Consider the following 18,415-nt stretch of genomic DNA (forward strand, 5'->3'; position numbering starts at 1 on the left):
ATACGTTTGACAACTCTCCTACATACATATAGTTTGACAGCTTTGTATCAGCTGTGCTCCTTTCGCTGCACTCGCTATGCAACCCTAGTTGTACACACTTTCTTAAGGAAACCGTGCGCTGAGTTTGGGACAAGTGAACTATCAACGGTTTGTGCGGTGAAGTTAAAGATTTAATACTAAAACATTATTATTTTACTTACGATCCGCCGTTCTTAAAATCAAAATACAGTTAATCATGTATTTAGCAGTTTTCTTTTCGTGATTGATTGAAAGTCATTAACTTTTGCTTGTTAAACTGCAACGTAAGTAAAAGTGCGACGCAACATTACAACTCGTTGCAATTATGATGGAACTGAATGCGAATACGTACGACGTTGATCTGGAGGATGGAGAGGTACGAAACATATCTTTTATACAACTTTTCTTATTATTTTCAATGTATTTATGACTATGCTACTGATTACTTGCAGCTGTCTGCTAGTTCAGATGACTATACACCATTACAACGCCCAAGCACATTGTCAGTCAACACATCGGTTGCCCTTGATGGCGCTGCTACGATTGCGGAACAATGTAGTCCATTGGCAACTTGTCACGATATGCAACGTGCATTAGAGGAAGATGAATTAGAGGATTCACATGGCAGTAGCGGTGATTCGTCGTCAAGTGAATCTTCCGATGCATGTCTAAAGAAACTATCGACAACTTCTGCACATGATGGATCAGCTGATGCGCATGCACAACGTAAGCGTCGGAAACGTGTACGCCGTACAGTGATGGTACGTATACCTCCTTCTACCATGGAAACGCAAGAAAAGCGTGCACGCTTCAAGAAGTATAATAATTGGACGGCAGCACTGCAAGAAGAGGCGCTAACCGAAAACATGCGCAGCTGCGAAGTAGCGCGGTCAAATAGCGCTATTAGTGATCGTAATGTTGAAAATTATGATTTTACGCTACATAGACGTTTGAACGGTAATTGTCTTAAGCGACGACTTTCCAATTCTACTGATGACTTTTCTGATAATGAGTTAATGCCTGTGGCGAAACGAGGACGCTGTGCAAGTGAAGCGGCCGCACATCGTCGTTCGGTAAAAAGTCGTTTAGGGTATCGATCACGTACTCTGAGGGGAAGACGGGGCTCATCACCTACCAGCGGCTCAGATACCTCTTGCGAACCACGACACATACTTGACTTGGAGCCTTTAGAAGGGCGTGATCAAACTGATGTTGCGCGCGAAATGGCTAATAAATTGCACGAGGAGAAAGATGAATTATTGGGTACATAAAAATTACTTTTAGATTTCAGGGTTGAGCCTTCATATTTGTATATTTTTTCTCTAGTACGGGTTGTAGATGTTTTGGGAACTAAATTGCCGATTGAAATTTATAAAGAAACGCAGCGTATAGAGTTGGATGGTGGTATGATGATAATGGTTAGTTCGCATTTCAATATGATATTTAAACATGGAATAACGAAAGTAAACAATATAAATTATTATTTTTTTCCAGAATGGCAAACGCCGACGTACACCGGGTGGAATATTCTTGTTTTTATTGAAAAATCATGAAAGCTTAACGTTAGAGGAACACAAAGCTATATTTTCCCAAGATCGGCAAATAACTAACAAATGGCGGAGAGAAATGGAAACGCTTTCGCGTGATCGCAAAGTAGAAGAGTTGAAAAAACGTTTAAGTGAGCAGGAAAAAGACTTGCCCGCTCTTAGTTCTAGAAAGGAGCATTTTTTGCTTGGATCAGATTTGGAAAACCAATCAGGAAACTGTAAATGAAAGCTAACTGTAATCTATAATATTTTATAACATATTGCTTTCTGTTGCAGTATCTAATCCACCGCCTTCACCAGTGGGTAATGAACAAAGTCCAGATTATAAAGCTCATGCCATTAATCATGTACCATCTGATGCCGACAGCGATGCTATTCCTGATAAGCCATCAACTTCGGCATCGGCATTAGCGGCCTTAACATCTCCATCAAAGGATTTAGTTGGTTATGATGATGATTTTATCGATGTTACTGGCGGTGAAATGGATTTATTTTGAAGAAGAATATTTACTTTCCACTGAAGTACAGTAAGAGAGCATGAAAGTTGAAAGGAATTCATTACCATTATTAAAACAACGTAAATATATGTATATAAAATACTTTTATACATAACATACCATATATAACATAAGCACATACATCGGAAATGTAAACAACTGCTAAAGAAATTCGTATTGTTCCATAAAAAAAATTGGTAGAACTTTGATGCACAACGAGGGCATGCAAACTTATATATAAAATATTGAAAAAACCAACAGGCGTAAGCAGCTATTCCCTTTCGAATAGCTTTAATGCCTACAACTGTCTACACGCAGCGGAATGTAAATATGTAGACTGGGCGAGGGGAAAATCACAGCTATAGAATGTTGCGTCGATCGTTAATTTTTCATACAAAGGATTTATTGGAAATAATGAATTCAAACAATTTAAGATAAGCGATTTATACACAAGCGATCATATTCTTACATATATAGAAAATATAAATGTATATCCGATAATAAATAAGAAATTATAGAATTGAAAGCTGTAGGAAAACGCAATCTTGAAAAAAACTGTAAAACGATATCGGTAATTTATTCACGTTAGAGTAAAAAAGAAATACGTTCAAGAAAAAACCTATCGCATTTCAGTAATAAATTCGAGTACACTTAAATAATGCAGTCTTGTTAGTTTTAAATGATTTGGTCGAAAGTATTGAAATATGTTGTTACCAATAACCCGTGTTTTTTAAGTGCTTATGTATCTGCGCTTTCAGCAAAAAAAGAGTTCACATCGACAATTGTTTGTAATCCGTTGAAGCTTTTGGCATCACTGATCAACATATCGGGTGTTTCTCAGGAGCTTGGGAACTTAAAATTATAATACAACACAATTTGTATTATAATCTGGAGATAATCTGGTATTATAATCTGGAGATATTTCATGCCACTTATTTTTTGAATATTGTAACCAGCATACATATATCCGCCGCGGATACGAGTTACATGGTTCATTCAATCAGTCCAAATTTTGACTACTTTCCCAATAAATCTGGCCGTATTGTTGTAGTAGTGGAGTGGTGACTTGAATATTGCAACAAATCGACGCATTTGGCGGCCTGTAAGGCAAGTTGCGCCATCTTGTTGGAACCAAATGTCGTCGATGTTTAGCTGATGAATTGTTGGAAACTCGATAAAGCTAGCCATTCCTATTAATAGCAGCTCTTCCTCATTTCGAAAGAAATAAGGATCGGTGATACCGTCAATGCTCTATGAACTTCGGAAACATATTTTTTTCAAAGTAAAATTCCAAAATTTGGCAACAATGTTCTGGCGTTAAACAATTCATAATGATTTGTCAAATCTTACTGAACGGAAATGTCAACACAGTTAACCATTCTTAACTGTCAAACCATAGTTATCGATATAGATAGTTCTTATGCAGCTAAAAAAGCACCCTACATATCAAATCAATATTTATTGAAATAAATTGGGAATTAAAACTGCAAGCGTTAAGAAAAGTTTTTAATTTATATCTATGAATATAATTTGCTTTTAAAATTCTTAAAGCGTGTTACACGATATCAACACACGTTTCTTCTGTTGACATTTCGTTTCATATTTGTGGTTGATGAAGCAGATTATAAAAATCTGATAAAAACTACATAAGTACTATTTTATAAGCGCATATACAATTGCGCTTATTGATTTATATAAACTTTAGGCGCAGATACATGTTTGAAAAGGAAAAAAAGGGATACACAAGTTTGCTGAAAAATTAATTTTTATTTGAAAAATAAATATATGGCAACGTTGGACGAGTTCCTATCACTCCAACACTCGGGTTTGTTCAATGAATGTAAAAATTGCCTAAGTTAAAACACAAATAGGGGGAAAATTCTCCTTATTCAAAAGTGAAAAAAATGAGGTAGAATTTCTGAAGCGATTGAAAGACAAACACACTTCGATATTAAAAATACCGCATTTGCTATAATTCGTGTTTGTTAAAAATGTTTTATTCTGACAGGTTTATAATTGCGTTTATTTGTTGTTGAGAACATTTGTGTTAAAATTGTTTGTGTAAGGAATTCGTAAGAGCCTGCATATAGTGAATAGCAGCAGAGTTACGCTAAACCAACAATCATCTGTGCGTCGGCTTATGCGTGTGACTATCACTAGTGTGTGTGCAGAAGCATTGATATTTCCAGTGCCGGTGCAATGCGTAAGACGCGATCGCAAACTCAGGCGGAAGCCGCAATGGTGAATGCGGGACGTACGGCCAGTAACACGCCCTCCACAGTTTCATCGAGCGAAAATGTCGGTCAGCAAAACATTGGTACAAGTGGGCGCGGAGCGTCCACTGTCCAGGTTGCGGCCGTGATTGCACAGAAACGCATTGCAACACAACCGGAACATTTTAAAATCAAGGTATGTGTGTAAGTTCATGGAATTTGTAATTCTAATCGAAGGAAACTCGGTACTCTTTAAAAGTCTTGATGGCCATATAATAAGCTTTATGTTGGGATCTTGGCGCATTTTTCTGTTAATATAAATCTTGGTAGATATTTGATATAAAAATATTGTAATTGACAGCGCTGGCTACTGTCAGAAATCCCGCTATTTCTTTGCCAGCTGTCTATTATAGTGGATCATTTTTGGTAGGTGTGCTTTGAATGTGTGAATTAACTGAAATACAATATTTTTTTTTGTTTAATATGTAGGCCGCATATGACATGGTGAGATTATGAATAGGGAAATCTTTAGTATAATGTAACACGCTTTGAACAAGAAGGTTGTAAAGGGGGATAAAGGGGTGTTTCCCCATCTTAAAACATAAAATTGAATTTTACAGGAGCGTCGACTAGAAGGGTTTTTGTAAATTTGTAGAATTTTTGCATGGAACTTTCTTCCGCATAGGCGGCCTTCGGCCGCTTTTAAAAAAAAATAACTTTCATCAGTGCGACTTCGGCTACGCCATCCACAGTATTTTTGCGTAGAACTCTTCCACGTTAAAACCATTAAACCAAAAATTGTGTGTTTGTAGAAACTATTGCAGATACGGGCGTACGTTTACGTTGGTGAGTGTGTGCACCGTAACCCCATATGCATCATCAACACTGAACTGAAATACTTCATTTTTGTTCATGTTTTTATTTTCATTTGCAGGAATCCGGCAACACTAAACTGTTGTCAATTCCAATGAATTGTTATTTTCGTTTAAAATTGGAAAGCGGTGATAGTGGTAAATGCATTTGCTTTTAATTTTTATTGAAATATTTCGATTACAAGTATAAAACACGCGTTGAAGTTTAGAAAAATATTTATTTATTATAATGTTCCTAACTAGAGTGAAGGCAAAAAATTTCCAAACTATTTTTTCCGGAATAATTGGGAGTTATAAAGACTGTTCCTGAACCACTCCCTAACATCTCCACCAAGTTTCATTAAATAAATGATTATACCTACAGAGTTAAAGTTTTTATTTACACTTTTTTTTTAAGTATTTAGACAAAATAAATTTGAAATGAATTGTTTAATCTAATTTACTCAAGGATATCAGGTAATATAATAGCATACTTGGATTTTACTCACATAATGACAATTTTTATCAGAAATAGTCTTTGTGTTCTAAAGAAAAAAATATATCGGAAAACTATCTTGGACTTCAAAAACTATAGATATAAACTAAACATAAAGTAATAGAGTACGAAAAAATTGCAAATTCATAAAAAATTAGTTAGTGAATTATCAGTTAGTTAGTTGCATTATAAGGCTTTTGCAGGGCTATGAACTACATTTTTGTATAAAGTGAATTAAAATTAAAAATAAATAAACATGTAGTCAAAACTTATCAATATGTGGTGTACACTTACCTTTGACACTGATAGTGTTTACCTTTATATATTTAGCTTAGTTTTTCAAAGGTGAATTTTTGTCGATGATAATGTCGTACACCTGTCAATACATGGAGTCTTCATTCTTTTTATGTTGTATATGCAAAGAATTACGTAAAGTACTGTGTGTAAATTTCACCCAATCTTTTGTTTTGATCTGCATGAATTCAAAGAGTAAAAACGGCGTTGCTAAAATAGAGTTCACGGTATATTTCCAGATGTTAGAAATAAAAAAACTACAACCCATTAAATATTCTTGAGGGGTGACTCACACCCCAGTGTGTCTTCCGAAGGTTAGGTTGGCTGGATGGTTCTGCAAACAATTGACGATAGATGGCGTGTGGTACATATACAACGGTAAAATCGTAATAAAATTTTATGTAAAAAGCGGCAAAACAATATACGCTACTTGTGACTGCTGGGGAACTTTTTGGGCGTTAGGGAAAAACTAGCATACAAAGAGATGTTTTGTGTGTTTATAACTATCGAGGAAAATTGCACAAATCTGTTTTCAATTTGCGAAACTGCTGAAACGTTAATACATATAGTAATATCCGTGAACAAAAACATGAGGAGGAGAGGTGGAGCTCAAAAGCAAGTAAACCCGGTATGGAGGTTTTATGGTCGTGTTGGCAAAAGTTTTAGTGCATCCATTATACACATATGTATATATAGTACATATTTATAGAAGCCTATAAAATTCATTTGAACTAGTGATTCGCTAAGAGGCTCAATATAAATAAGAATAATAAAATAAAATATATCTATAATGGGAAAGAGTTGAACGTACTAAAAATAGTATAGTACTAGGGAATGCTAATACAATGAGAAGCCGCAAATATTACTGTTACACAATTTAGTTTTGAAATAATCGAACCCCACATTGAAGTTAATAGCAGTAGAACAGCTTATTTATTTTTTTTACCTTGAACATTACAAACATTCAAATCTTATTATTAATTGTGGAGACAATTATGTGTCTGGCCAATTTTGTAAGAAATTAAGTTCAAAGTGATTTTTATAAATGAATAAAAAAATGAGAAAGTCTGCGATTTGTTTCAAAATGCAAGGGCTGAAAATGACCTTTTTCTCTGTCTCGTGACATTCTAATGTACAAATTGTTGTTGGCCTAGTGACACCATCTTTAATGATTTCGCCTTACCCACTCAAGGCGTATTGAATACTGAAAATAAATAAATAAATGCAGCATCGATTAAATGTGCGAAATAAGTATAAAACTGTTGATTATTCACAAGAAATTGAAGCCATCATCTGAACAAGGGAAGTGTACATTTGTGAGAAAAACATCCAGGTATTTTTCTTTCCTACAGTCAGCTCTGTTAATTTCCCGCTGTTAACTTCTTCGGCTATAAGCTGGCCATGGCGAACAAGTAATTATTGACAGTTTGCATGCCTATCCGTAACTGACGCTTCTGTCTATAAAAGGTTCTCTGGTAAATTTTTTTATTTTCATTTTCTCTTTTAATTTCTTATTTATCCAACTCAGAGAACGCATGGTGTGTTCACTGCCGTACCGGAACAAAAATTCCATTTCTAAAATAGTGGGAAATTAATAAAGACCAAACTCGGCGCCGTCGCCGCCATATTCTTTGCGGCAACATAATTTTTGTGTGTTGAATGGAAGGAAAAATTAACTTTGGGGAAAAGGTGTAGAAATTGTTAAAAACAAATGGTTTATTGAATATATTATAAAGAAGTAGCGGCCAAAATGTTGTAGAAACTTGAGAAATCGTTGAGAAGAAAAAACAATGGGCAATGCTATGCTTTGTGTTGATTTAATTTGAAGCTGAAAATTTTTTCATTCATCTATTTGTTGAGAAAGTGTGAAAGACAAATTGGATTTGTGGTTGACATTGCTTGAATTAATTGAAAGAAATTGTGTTACATCGTTCAGCAAATTACCTATTTACCTCAGGTATGCATTAATTTAATCGAAATAATTGAAATAACAAAAATGTGTTCCAGAGGAAAAAAAATAATTGTCTATAGGTTGCGATTTCGAGTAAAAGAAGTCAGTCAAATGGCACATGTATTTTAGTGTATGGCAAACTGTGATATGAACTCTAGACCACTATTGGCTGGTGTGAGTTTTTCTCTGCCTTGATATGTTACTTCCTTCATAATCTATTTATGAGATCAGGATGCACAAATGTGACAGGTGGTATTTAAAAAGTGCGGTTGATCTACATACTACATATATATTTCTTGATATAGTGTTGCGAGGGGAAAAACAATAATAATAATTCTTTCTGGTAGCACAATTATACTTAAAGTGGCTCACATCTTATTTGATGCGCTACCTGCTGTAAATTTCAAGAAATTGAAATTGCTCAAAAACTAAAAAGATGTATGTCCGAAATTGAATGCCAGATATCTAACAAACACTTAACGTTTAAAAGAAAGACTTTGCCAAAGTTTATTGAAGTATTAAAATAATTTACAAAATATTTTGCTGAAAATATTAAGGATAAAGTGCGTCTTGATATTTTCCACATATGGAGGGAATTACAGTTTAACGCCGCCTCCGAATGGCAGATGGTTATTTATGAGAACATTTTTCATAGCAGAAATGCACTTGGAGGTTTTCCATTGTCCGTCAAGGGTAGACCGCTATTAGGAAACTGTTTCTATCTTTTGGTGATCCATGCCCGAAGATTCGAAACCATCTACTGCCGTATGGTAGTCACGCATAAACCAACTTGGCGAGGGTGACCGTCATACGAGGACCGACTTTTATATTTTGCGACAATTGTAAAACATTAAAATATTATTGAAAATATTTTTTATTGTTTTTAAAAATATTCTAAGATGTTCGGGGGCGAAAAGAATTTAGGGCGGATGACCCCTTAATTCTCCGAAAACTCCTTTGTTTGCAACAAATGGTTGTGAACAACTTAGAATTAGATTCTCTGGTCGTACAGTTGCGACGAGAAAAAAATTTTCGAAAGAACAGGCGACCATTTGCTTTGAGGTGCTTCGTCCGCGAGCAATTATTGTTGGATTAAACTGGTTTTGGAAGACCCACACCGTCGATTGCTGTTTTGTTTCTGGTTCACAAGCATAGATCCAGGATTCGTGCCCTGTTATGATGTCATAGATGTGCTTGCATTAATGCGGCTGAATTTCTTGACCATTTCTTTACAATCGACACGAGTCGAGTTCGTCCAAGGACTGTCACTTCAGCAGAGCTCCCCCTATATGTGTGGGGAATGTTTATGTTGATACAACAACAACAACAGTCGATTTGGACATTTGTCAAATTAAGCGGTATTCAGCCAGAACAAATCTTGACCACCAAATGTAGTTCCCTCGACAGTCTACGTAATCAGAACGTCCCCGGATTCATATTTAGTCAAAGATTGTTCCTTCAGCAGCATTCCGCATTGTATGTATGTTGATCAATGCACTCCTCTCTCGATAACCCACGAGGAAAATCACCGAACGAGAATTTCCACTAGATAATTCCATCTTTTGGTCGAGACGAATTTTTCAACTTACTAAAAAAAGAACAGTTAAATCTCATAAGTGCAAACATTATAATATATAAGTTTAGGGATGGCTTTCCATTACTACCACGAAATATTTGCTTAAAATGTCGGAAGTGTATGATTTAAAAATATTGCACACGAAGGTAGTCACTATAGCAGCCTTTTCATTTGTAGTACTTTTTATAAATTACCATTAAGAAACGATAAAAATTCTTATTTTTTGGATAAGCTTGAAAAATTACCTATTACACACGCTTATTTCACCTAAATACAAACGCCGAAAAGTACCCATATTCACTTATAAAAAGTATTTGTTAATTCAAGCTTTGATTTAAAACTATTTATAATAAATAATACTCCGATTTTTTTTTTAATTCCATTAGACAAAGTAAATAGTATGAATTATAGGCCCCTATTATGAGCAACATTCGATCTTCGACTGTAGTCGAAAGTGCTGATCGAACGAATTTTCATTTGGTATTATGGTGCTCATTCGTTGAAGAATACGACTATTGTGAATTTCGATCGCTCGACGCATTTACAATAGATAATTTTTTCTCAGCTGATACAGCAAATCAAAATAAAAGAAAAACCGATTGTGTTGAAATTCTTTGCTAACATTATTTTTAAAAGGTAAAAAAAGTATTTTTTGTGATGAGCGATGAAAGATTAGTGGAACTAGCTAGAAGTAGAAAACAGTTGAGGGACGCATCCAACCACCTAGAAATGGCTTCCACTGAGTAAGTTCAGAATTTTCAAAATGTGTTGACGTACTTAATATTACAGAAATTTCCTTACAGATTTTTAAAGAACTTTAGATTATCTAAAGAGGCGTTTATGAACCTACTGTCCAGTACAGAAAACCAGTTGCAGCAGTGCACCCGAGCCAAATTGATTCCAAATATTTTAAAGCTAGCCACAGTTCTGCGAGTTCGTACCAATTGAGTATTGGTAATGAAGGTATGCTAGGACTTGCTCAACCCACTGTGTACGATGATGTTGAAGATATTGAAGTGGAGTCAAATAACGGAGAATTAGAAAACATAAAAAATGAAATTTTGAGAATATTATAGAAAAATCTAAAAAGTATTAAATAGAAACCTTTACGCCACAGTTTCTGTTTTATTTTTGTTATAAATTTTCTTTATTCAATTATTCGTCATTCGAAAAAAATATGAAAATGTATTTCTATAAACATCACAAAAAAAACCATTATTAAGCTTAATCCATTTTGCTGCCGTTCTCACTGGTGGTCCCAAGCAATTCAGCTCCGTTGTAAATTCCTCCCATTTTTTTGCTGCTTGAAGTTTGGTGCAAATCCCTTTTGCGAATTGTGGATTCGCCTTTCTAATTGTTGTTTGGTACTCACGACTTTCGCCCTGCATAAAATTAACAAAATTAGTATATATTTATTATTTGGTTACTATAAAACCATAAATAATTGCAAACAACTTACACTTTAACAAGTTTTCCCACTATACGCTACACGATCGAAAGCAAAATTGCATTCGACTCTAAATTCGGTAAACAACGAAAATTTCGATAGGGTTGCACCGCTCATAATACCAAATTGACATTCGATTTTCGATCTTCGACAACCAGCGAATATCGAAGATCGAATACAACTCATAATAGGGGCCATAACCTTAGTTAACTGCTGCATGATATTTCAGAACAATAAGCAAATGCAATCGTAAAAAACGTAATTTTTAAGCTTTTCCTGAAGGTTGGGACTTTCATAGTTATAATGCCATCACGCTCCCACCGCCATGCTTCACTGCAGCTATAAGCGTTCGCTCGACAGTCGGTTCTACATAACCGGAACGACCCGGATATACAGTGTCGGAAAAACATATTGAACTCATTCATACTTCGATGTAGTAAAATTTTCCTAACGTAAAATGTCATTTCAAATATAAATTAAATACCCAGAAATTAAGACGAACTATTTATATCTTAAATGCATAAAAAAAACTTAACAAATAGTTAATTCATAAAATTAATGCGTAAAAAACAAAACATACGATATTTAGAGCTACAAAACATATTGGAATAACAATAATTAACTAATATTTCATAGCATAACCATTATTTTTTATAACTTCACTACATCTTTTTGGCATGGAAGCTATTAGATTGTTGATAACGTCGAGTGGAATATCCAACCAGGCTTGTTTGGCAGCTTCATATAGCTTCTTTTTGTCCCCATTTACTCCTTGCCTGTCTATCCTCCTATTGAGTATCTTCCAAAGGTTCTCAGTGGCCACTCGAGCACATTGTTTTTTTCCGATGCGATCCAATTTGCTACCAACTTCGAGGTGTGCTTTGGGTCGTTCTCTTTTTGGAACGATCCCTAAAGTGGCATATTCCACTCAGTATGGTGAAACATCACGCTCTCTAGTATATTTTGGTATACAAACCCTTCATACCATCCACTGAATGGAGAGGTCCAACACCGAACCCAGAAAAACAATCGCACGCCATAATACCACCTCCGCCATGCTTAACCGTACCTTTGCAGTATCGAGGATCTAAACGTTTATTTTTTGGCCGGCGAACTCTTCTCATTCCGTCTGAGTATTTCAAGTTGAATTTTGATTCATCAGAAAAAAGTATAGTTCTCCATCGTTCCACTGACCAGTTAATGTACTCCCGAGCAAATTTCAACCCCTTTAGCCGATTTTTTGTGGAAACGAATGGCTTTTTTGCTACTCTATAACTGTTTAGTCCACTTGCACATGCTACAGTTCGGCTGCTAACCTTTAAGTTCAGCTCTTTAACTATACTTGCTGCCGACTTTTTTGGTCTTTCTTCTATTCTATCAATATTTTCGAGTCTTCGTGCTGTGTGTAGCGAGGAGGGATATCCCAAGAACAACTCGAGCGACCATTGGCTTCGACGTTCATTAAAATAAATAAAATCGTTTCCACGACAGTCGGTTCTACGTTACCGAAACGACCCGGATTTATATCCGGCCAATGACTGTCACTCCAGCAGCATTCACCGTATGTTAGTATGGGGAATGTTTATGCTGCTACAACAACAACGACAACGTTCATTTAAATCACTGAGACATGGGATAGCTTTGTCAAACGCTTCAAGGCTGCACTGGGCAATAAAAAGACTTGAAAAGGGTCATCTAAAGCCTACAAGATAAACCAGAACATGATAACATGGTACACGCATGGATCCCTCACCGAGGAAGGTGCAAGGGCGTCTGGTGTCTGGCGACCGGGGAAAATATACTCGAAAGCGTTAAGCAAGAATACAAGTACATTTCAAGTGGAAGTCTACGCAGAAGAGAGATGCGCTCCCTTTAACTTTGGACGCAACTAAAACAACATAAGCATGGATATTCTCATTAATATCCAGGCAGTAACAAAGACTCAACTCGTTCTAAGTTGCACAAGATAGGTTCTGAAATGTCTTAATTGGCTGAATATTTTTGGCCAGAACAATCAGGTACGTAGGGCACATAGGAATCACTGGTGACAATTTGAAATACAGCGTTATAGTGTATAAACATGTGCTTTTAAATACCCTCATGCGTTGTTAACTAAAGTAATTTTTTCTGTGACACTTTTGAATAAACTCGTTTTTTTGTTTATTTTTCTTTTAAGTTATAGACTCTATGAAGGCGCATTTATTGAAGGTGATGGCACTAAACACACAATAATTTTTGTACGTTAATTCGCCTTGTTTTATTCTGTACTGACAGCTACATGGACACAGCGAAAGAAAAAAAAAGCAAATCAGCTGATTTACCAAAACCACATTTAATAGATTCGCCTTGGACTCTACATATATTATATATTGTTATCTGCGATTGAATATAAATTTCTGCTTTATAAGTCCTGAACTGAATAAACGTAGTACAAATAATTCAACTCCAGTTTTAATTGTACCGTGGTTATTTTGGCAGATAATTGATTAGAGCAATTTTGGTGCAAAAATAAAATGTAAGGACATATAAGGCCCATAAAGCGGCGCGCCATCTGGCGACTGCGCATATAAAAGTTGTGCGATACATTTTACAAGAATATTCACAGTTCTCGTATTGAGGGTATAGGGGAAATAGTTTTTTGAAATTTCGTTAAATATGAGCCTACTTAGTTACATTTGTAATTTGCTTTAGATTTTAAGTTACACCGATTAACATTTTTAAAAATGCACTGTATCAAATCAATTGTACTTGATCGTTCCAAAAGTTCTGTTACAACTTCAAATTTAAGGTTAAAAATTTACGGAACGAGTTTTTAGATTTCATTGTAGTTTTTATTTTTTTTTAATGCTTTTAAATTTTTTTATTGTTTTCAATATTTGTTTATTTTTTTTTTTGCCGTAATACGGGCTCTTAAACGATCCAGGGCGGCGGGTATGCTTTCCGTAGATATGAATGATGCTGCTGCAATAAGTGTTTGCTTGAGTTTCTCCAAATTTTGGTGGCTCTGGCCATAATGTTTATTCAGGCGGAAAGGGGCAAATGTTCAGAAAAAATTAAAACTGGAATATTCCGTCGTAATCACTATTGGGTTATTTTAGCTGTATATGTCGGTGTAGAGTCTTGGTGAAATGCCCAGCGTTCTCCCTTAACACGTTGGCTGCCACGTCGCACGTTTTCATGCGACACCTAAATGTTACCCTGAGGCCACGTCGCACAATTTCATTCGACACGTAAATGTTACCCTGAGGCCACGTCACACATTTTTTTTCATTTTAATATGGAATTTATATAGAATTTGGATTCTCTGGCCTGTGGTGAACATTTTGGTGTGTTTCCCATGGCCGCTGTGTATTGTTAATGGTATTTTTTGGATAATAAAAAAGTTGTAAATTAAAGTTTGTCTTTTTATTAATTCTTTTAAAAATTAATTCATTTATGAACAAAAAAAATATAAAAATATATATATGTATGTAAATTCAAATGGAAATCAGTAGAAAAACAATAAACTTAAAATTAAAAATTCAATTTTTTAATGGAGATCAGTGCAAAAATTAATTTTTCTGGTGGGAATATTTAGGAAAACATTCTACACATAGTTGCGGTTTATTGGGCAGTAGGTGGTGGTCCTTTTCAAGCTCTTTCTGGCTGTTACTCTATCAGCAGATTTTTTTGACATGGCATAACACAATACACAAGCACGCCTTATTGTTTTTCCGTTGTCGTCCTTTCTTTTTTCTATAAAATGTTTTCCTTTTGTTATGGGTTCTGGAGACATGAAGTCCAACAAAGCATTTGAAGTCTCCTGCCGGAACTTGGTTATTGAAATTTGTTTGTTTGTAGCCTTTTTATATATTATAAAGGCATTTACGACAGACATTCCTAGTAACAGTTCAAAAGCCACTTAACACCGCTTCTGAGAGTGGTGGCGTAGGCGGTCATTTGATCGGATATACATATCAACACCTAGTTTGGCTTTGTTGTAATCAATAACAGCAAGAGGTTTTTCAAAAGCTCGTTGCCTTCCCTTCCTGGTGGAAAACTAAGTAAAATAAACCAAAAATATCAAATACAACGCAAAAACTGCAAAAAATTACTGTCGCAAATTTTCGTGCGACGTGGCCCCACAACATGTTTTATGATCTCCCAGGCCATGTCGCACGAAAATGTGCGATACAAAAAAACCATTATAACTGCAAAATTAGCGACTAAAATAAAGTCGCGAGTAGACAAAACTTATTTTTAGGCACTAAGAAACAAAAAAGAACATAAATAAGTTGTTGGCCTCAGGTGACCAAAATTGTTAAATGACACTGCTATTGAACGATCAAAATTCTAAAAAGGCTTTGGCAGCCAACGTGTTAAGGAGGGATGCTGTTAAATTCTTTAAATTAATGGGATGTGCAATAACTTTATTCTGTACGCCAAAAACAATAATTTTCTATTAAGAGTGCTATTCCATAACTTTTGCCCATTGATTGTGGCTCTTTGAGATAATAAGGGTTCACTAGTCTAATTTATTTTGGAATAAACATTTTTTCACGAAAGGGGAATAACGGGAGGATCCAGTTTAAAACTTAAAAGCCTACTGCAATGCCACGTCTACGTGGATGATTAGGAAGTATTGGTCGACGTTCATGGAATTCACACCTTGCGTTTAAATATTAAAGTTCAATTAACGGGAAATGCAAATTTAAGAGGCAGGTTGCAAACGCACTACCTAATGAAAGTCAAGAACTACGTAATGAACGCCTTCGCGTTAATATATTAAAGCGAAGAAAGGTGTGTTGTTGTTCTTGGCCGGATATAAATCGGGGTCGTTCCGGCAATTTAAACTGGTGGGAATATTTATATGTAAATAGTAGACATGAATCGTTAATTGAATCTAAGATGGTTTTATAAATTCGTATTGTTATTCTTGCTACCAAATAAAATACAAATAATTTTTCGGCGCTACTTGCCATACAGCCCGTAAAAAAATGGTTTTACCGCGTCGTCGTTTCGATGAGCAATTTATCTCTCGTTTCGGACAAGTGGATTGCCCACCAAGATTATGTGATATCAATCACACCTTTTGGACTTTTATTTGAGGGGGTATGTAAGGTATAAATAATTTGTGGATAAACCAGCTTCGATTGAGGCATTGGAAGGCATCTTTAAAAAATAAATGTCATGAATGGTTCTACACACAAATAGTAAAGATTGCCCAAACAATTTGAATTTTCGTTTCAATTTAAAATCCGATACGTCTATATTGATCACCTATTAATTCGTACCCCTACGACTTTTTTTTCATTTACGTCCTGTTGTAAAATTACAAACACATCACTATCTTTGTATAAAAAAACAAGGTTTCAATCTTCGTGCAAAATTTTTGAACATTTTTTACTTGAGTGGTGTTGGCAACAATCTTCAAAAATATTTTCGAAATTTATAATACGTTCACATATAAGTAGATGATCTACTTTTTCATGCTTAAGTTCCAATCCGTAATTAAAAAGCGATATTTCCCAAACAAAATTTCTCTCACCATCCGTTGCACTGATTACACCTAACCGAGGTGGAGTTCGGATGGAGCCGTTTGTGGCAAATGCAGCAGTAAAATACCTCTGGTCCGGGGTTGGGTTCGACGCCAGCCCGGAAGAGAAGTATTTGGAGCAAACTTGCTGCAATGAGTTGCTCCTGTGACGAAAGATTGGGGGTGGGATACGGTACACTAGACAGGGCTAGTTTACTGGGGCGGCAGCCCTTGGTCGGGAAAAACCCGAGTCATTCCGGTAACGTAGAACCGGCTGCCATGGGAATGCCTTGTCTTTTCTTCATATTGTTAAGATGGTAATAATTAAACAAAGCAAAAACACCGAAATATTCCACCAAAATAATTTCTATGAAGAAAAACCTTTCACAACAGTATTGATAGCTGATTGTCAATTTTGCAGGTATCTGCCATATGTGAACGGGTATATTAATTTGGTTGATTTATTGGTAATTAATGCAAATGTGAAAACGTATTTTAAGCTCTCTGAAACTTTTATTCATTTGATACCTGTATGGTTATATTTTATTCAACTTATTAATTTAAGGGGTAACACCACTGTACACGCCTAAAACAAACACGACTTTTAAAGAATTTTTTTGTATAGAAGGAAAGGGAAAACAACCACTCTGATTTGGGAAGTTATTACTTATATACTAAAATACAAAACTAAAAAGTTTGATCGAAAAATTTTACAAAATGGCGGCATTGGAGACATTTTTGTAATGTGGTTTCTCTTGAAGGAGCTCCGCGGCACGCAGCACAGAGGGTGCAAATTTTAATCTGGAACAAAGAAACATTTTTTTTCTTAATCTAGATAAAAATAGCTAGAGAAACACGTAGGGGATTTAAAAAATATTTATTTTTGTGGAATTAGCAAGCATTTGAAGGAAAAAACTCTATTTTGGACTAAAAAAACGGCACTTAAATAATTATAACAATCGTTTAAATTAATCTATCGAAAATCCCCTACGCTCTTCTCTTAAGAAGGTTATTATACAGACGTAGTGAAAAACCTGATTTAAAATTGTTTGAGTTATGCTGCGTGCCAAATTTCACAAAACGTGTTTTGAGAAAAACGCTGTTAAAGTTTGTAAATTTGGAGAAGTCGTTAGGTAGCAGTCACTAACGCTTGGTTAAAAGCTTAAAATATTTATGAAATAAACTTCGGTAACGTATAAAACTTTTTGTTCTGTATTTTAAAAGGTTCAAAGAATTTTTTAAGCTTATAAAAAAAAAAATCAATTTTTTGAAATTTCTACAGTGGTGTTACCCCTTAATTTAACATAACTTTATTAGTTGGTAACTCTCTTGAGTCGCTTTCGCGTGGTTGGGTCACGAACATATGTGCTGAAAAGTCCTGGGCCTTACAAAGAAAACACGTTTTTTTGTTCAAAATTAGCTTCGTTCATCAACGAAATTTCCATCAAGAATAACGCCGCTCTAACATTTCAATACCACTTTTGTAAAACGATTTATCTTTTGCCTCTGAATAGGCCACAGTTTCAGAGATAACCCCTTCATTCGAGTGAAATATGATATCTTCCCAGCGAGCATTATTTTTTAAATCTGCAAACAGCCAGTAGCCACTGAAAGCCAAATCTGATTCAATCAATTCATGTAGTTTTGCCATTGTTTGATTGACGTCCACTGCGTTGTGCATCATCGGTGTCTCTTCGACCACGTTTGAAGCCAGTATAAAATCGTTTTATTGTTGTTTCTTATGGAGCGGAGTCCCTATAAAACTTTTCAAGCCATTGCTTCGCTTGAACGGTATTTTTCCCCCATTAAGAAGCAGAGTAAAATTGAAACACGAAATTCTTTTTGATCCATTGTTTTGAAAATAACCAAAGTAGCATCACTCGTAGCACAATAACTCACGAACTAATGAATAATATATGAGAAAATTTTAGCAGCTGTGGCTTTAAGGTTAGTACTAACGGAAGAAGATATGAATGAAATAAAACTAGTGCCATCTATATGTTAGGCCCG

General features: G+C 35.3%; 2 protein-coding genes across 9 annotated transcripts in view; both read left to right on the forward strand.

Annotated features, from left to right (window-relative positions):
- Positions 1-125: 125 nt before the first annotated feature.
- Positions 126-2,725, forward strand: LOC128866893 (phosphorylated adapter RNA export protein). Its single transcript, XM_054107934.1, has 5 exons — positions 126-394; positions 471-1,281; positions 1,345-1,436; positions 1,513-1,783; positions 1,842-2,725. The coding sequence occupies exons 1-5, from the start codon at positions 344-346 to the stop codon at positions 2,060-2,062; spliced, it is 1,446 nt and encodes a 481-aa protein (XP_053963909.1). The 5' UTR covers positions 126-343; the 3' UTR covers positions 2,063-2,725.
- Positions 2,726-3,962: 1,237 nt separating this feature from the next.
- Positions 3,963-18,415, forward strand: part of LOC128868005 (E3 SUMO-protein ligase PIAS2) — a 49,248-nt gene continuing 34,795 nt past the window's right edge. For 3 of the 8 annotated variants that reach the window (XM_054109697.1, XM_054109699.1, XM_054109700.1), the window contains exon 1: positions 3,967-4,471. In XM_054109697.1, coding sequence (XP_053965672.1) covers positions 4,262-4,471 — 210 coding nt within the window. In that variant the 5' untranslated portion in view covers positions 3,967-4,261. Of the gene's footprint in view, positions 4,472-6,298; positions 6,545-7,514; positions 7,874-18,415 lie in introns of those variants that run through there. The other 5 variants (XM_054109693.1, XM_054109692.1, XM_054109696.1 and 2 more) reach the window with 5 other exon arrangements.

The sequence above is a fragment of the Anastrepha ludens genome, chromosome 6 (assembly GCF_028408465.1).
Source record: "Anastrepha ludens isolate Willacy chromosome 6, idAnaLude1.1, whole genome shotgun sequence".
In the NCBI taxonomy this organism is placed as follows: Eukaryota; Metazoa; Arthropoda; class Insecta; order Diptera; family Tephritidae; genus Anastrepha; species Anastrepha ludens.

What these genes read in the sequence shown, in the direction of transcription:
- LOC128866893 (XM_054107934.1), top strand. Translation starts at nt 344, where the DNA reads ATGATGGAACTGAATGCGAATACGTACGACGTTGATCTGGAGGATGGA. An exon ending in TTGATCTGGAGGATGGAGAG is followed by an intron (nt 395 to 470) that starts GTACGAAACATA and finishes GATTACTTGCAG; the next exon opens with CTGTCTGCTAGTTCAGATGA. An exon ending in GGAGAAAGATGAATTATTGG is followed by an intron (nt 1,282 to 1,344) that starts GTACATAAAAAT and finishes TTTTTTCTCTAG; the next exon opens with TACGGGTTGTAGATGTTTTG.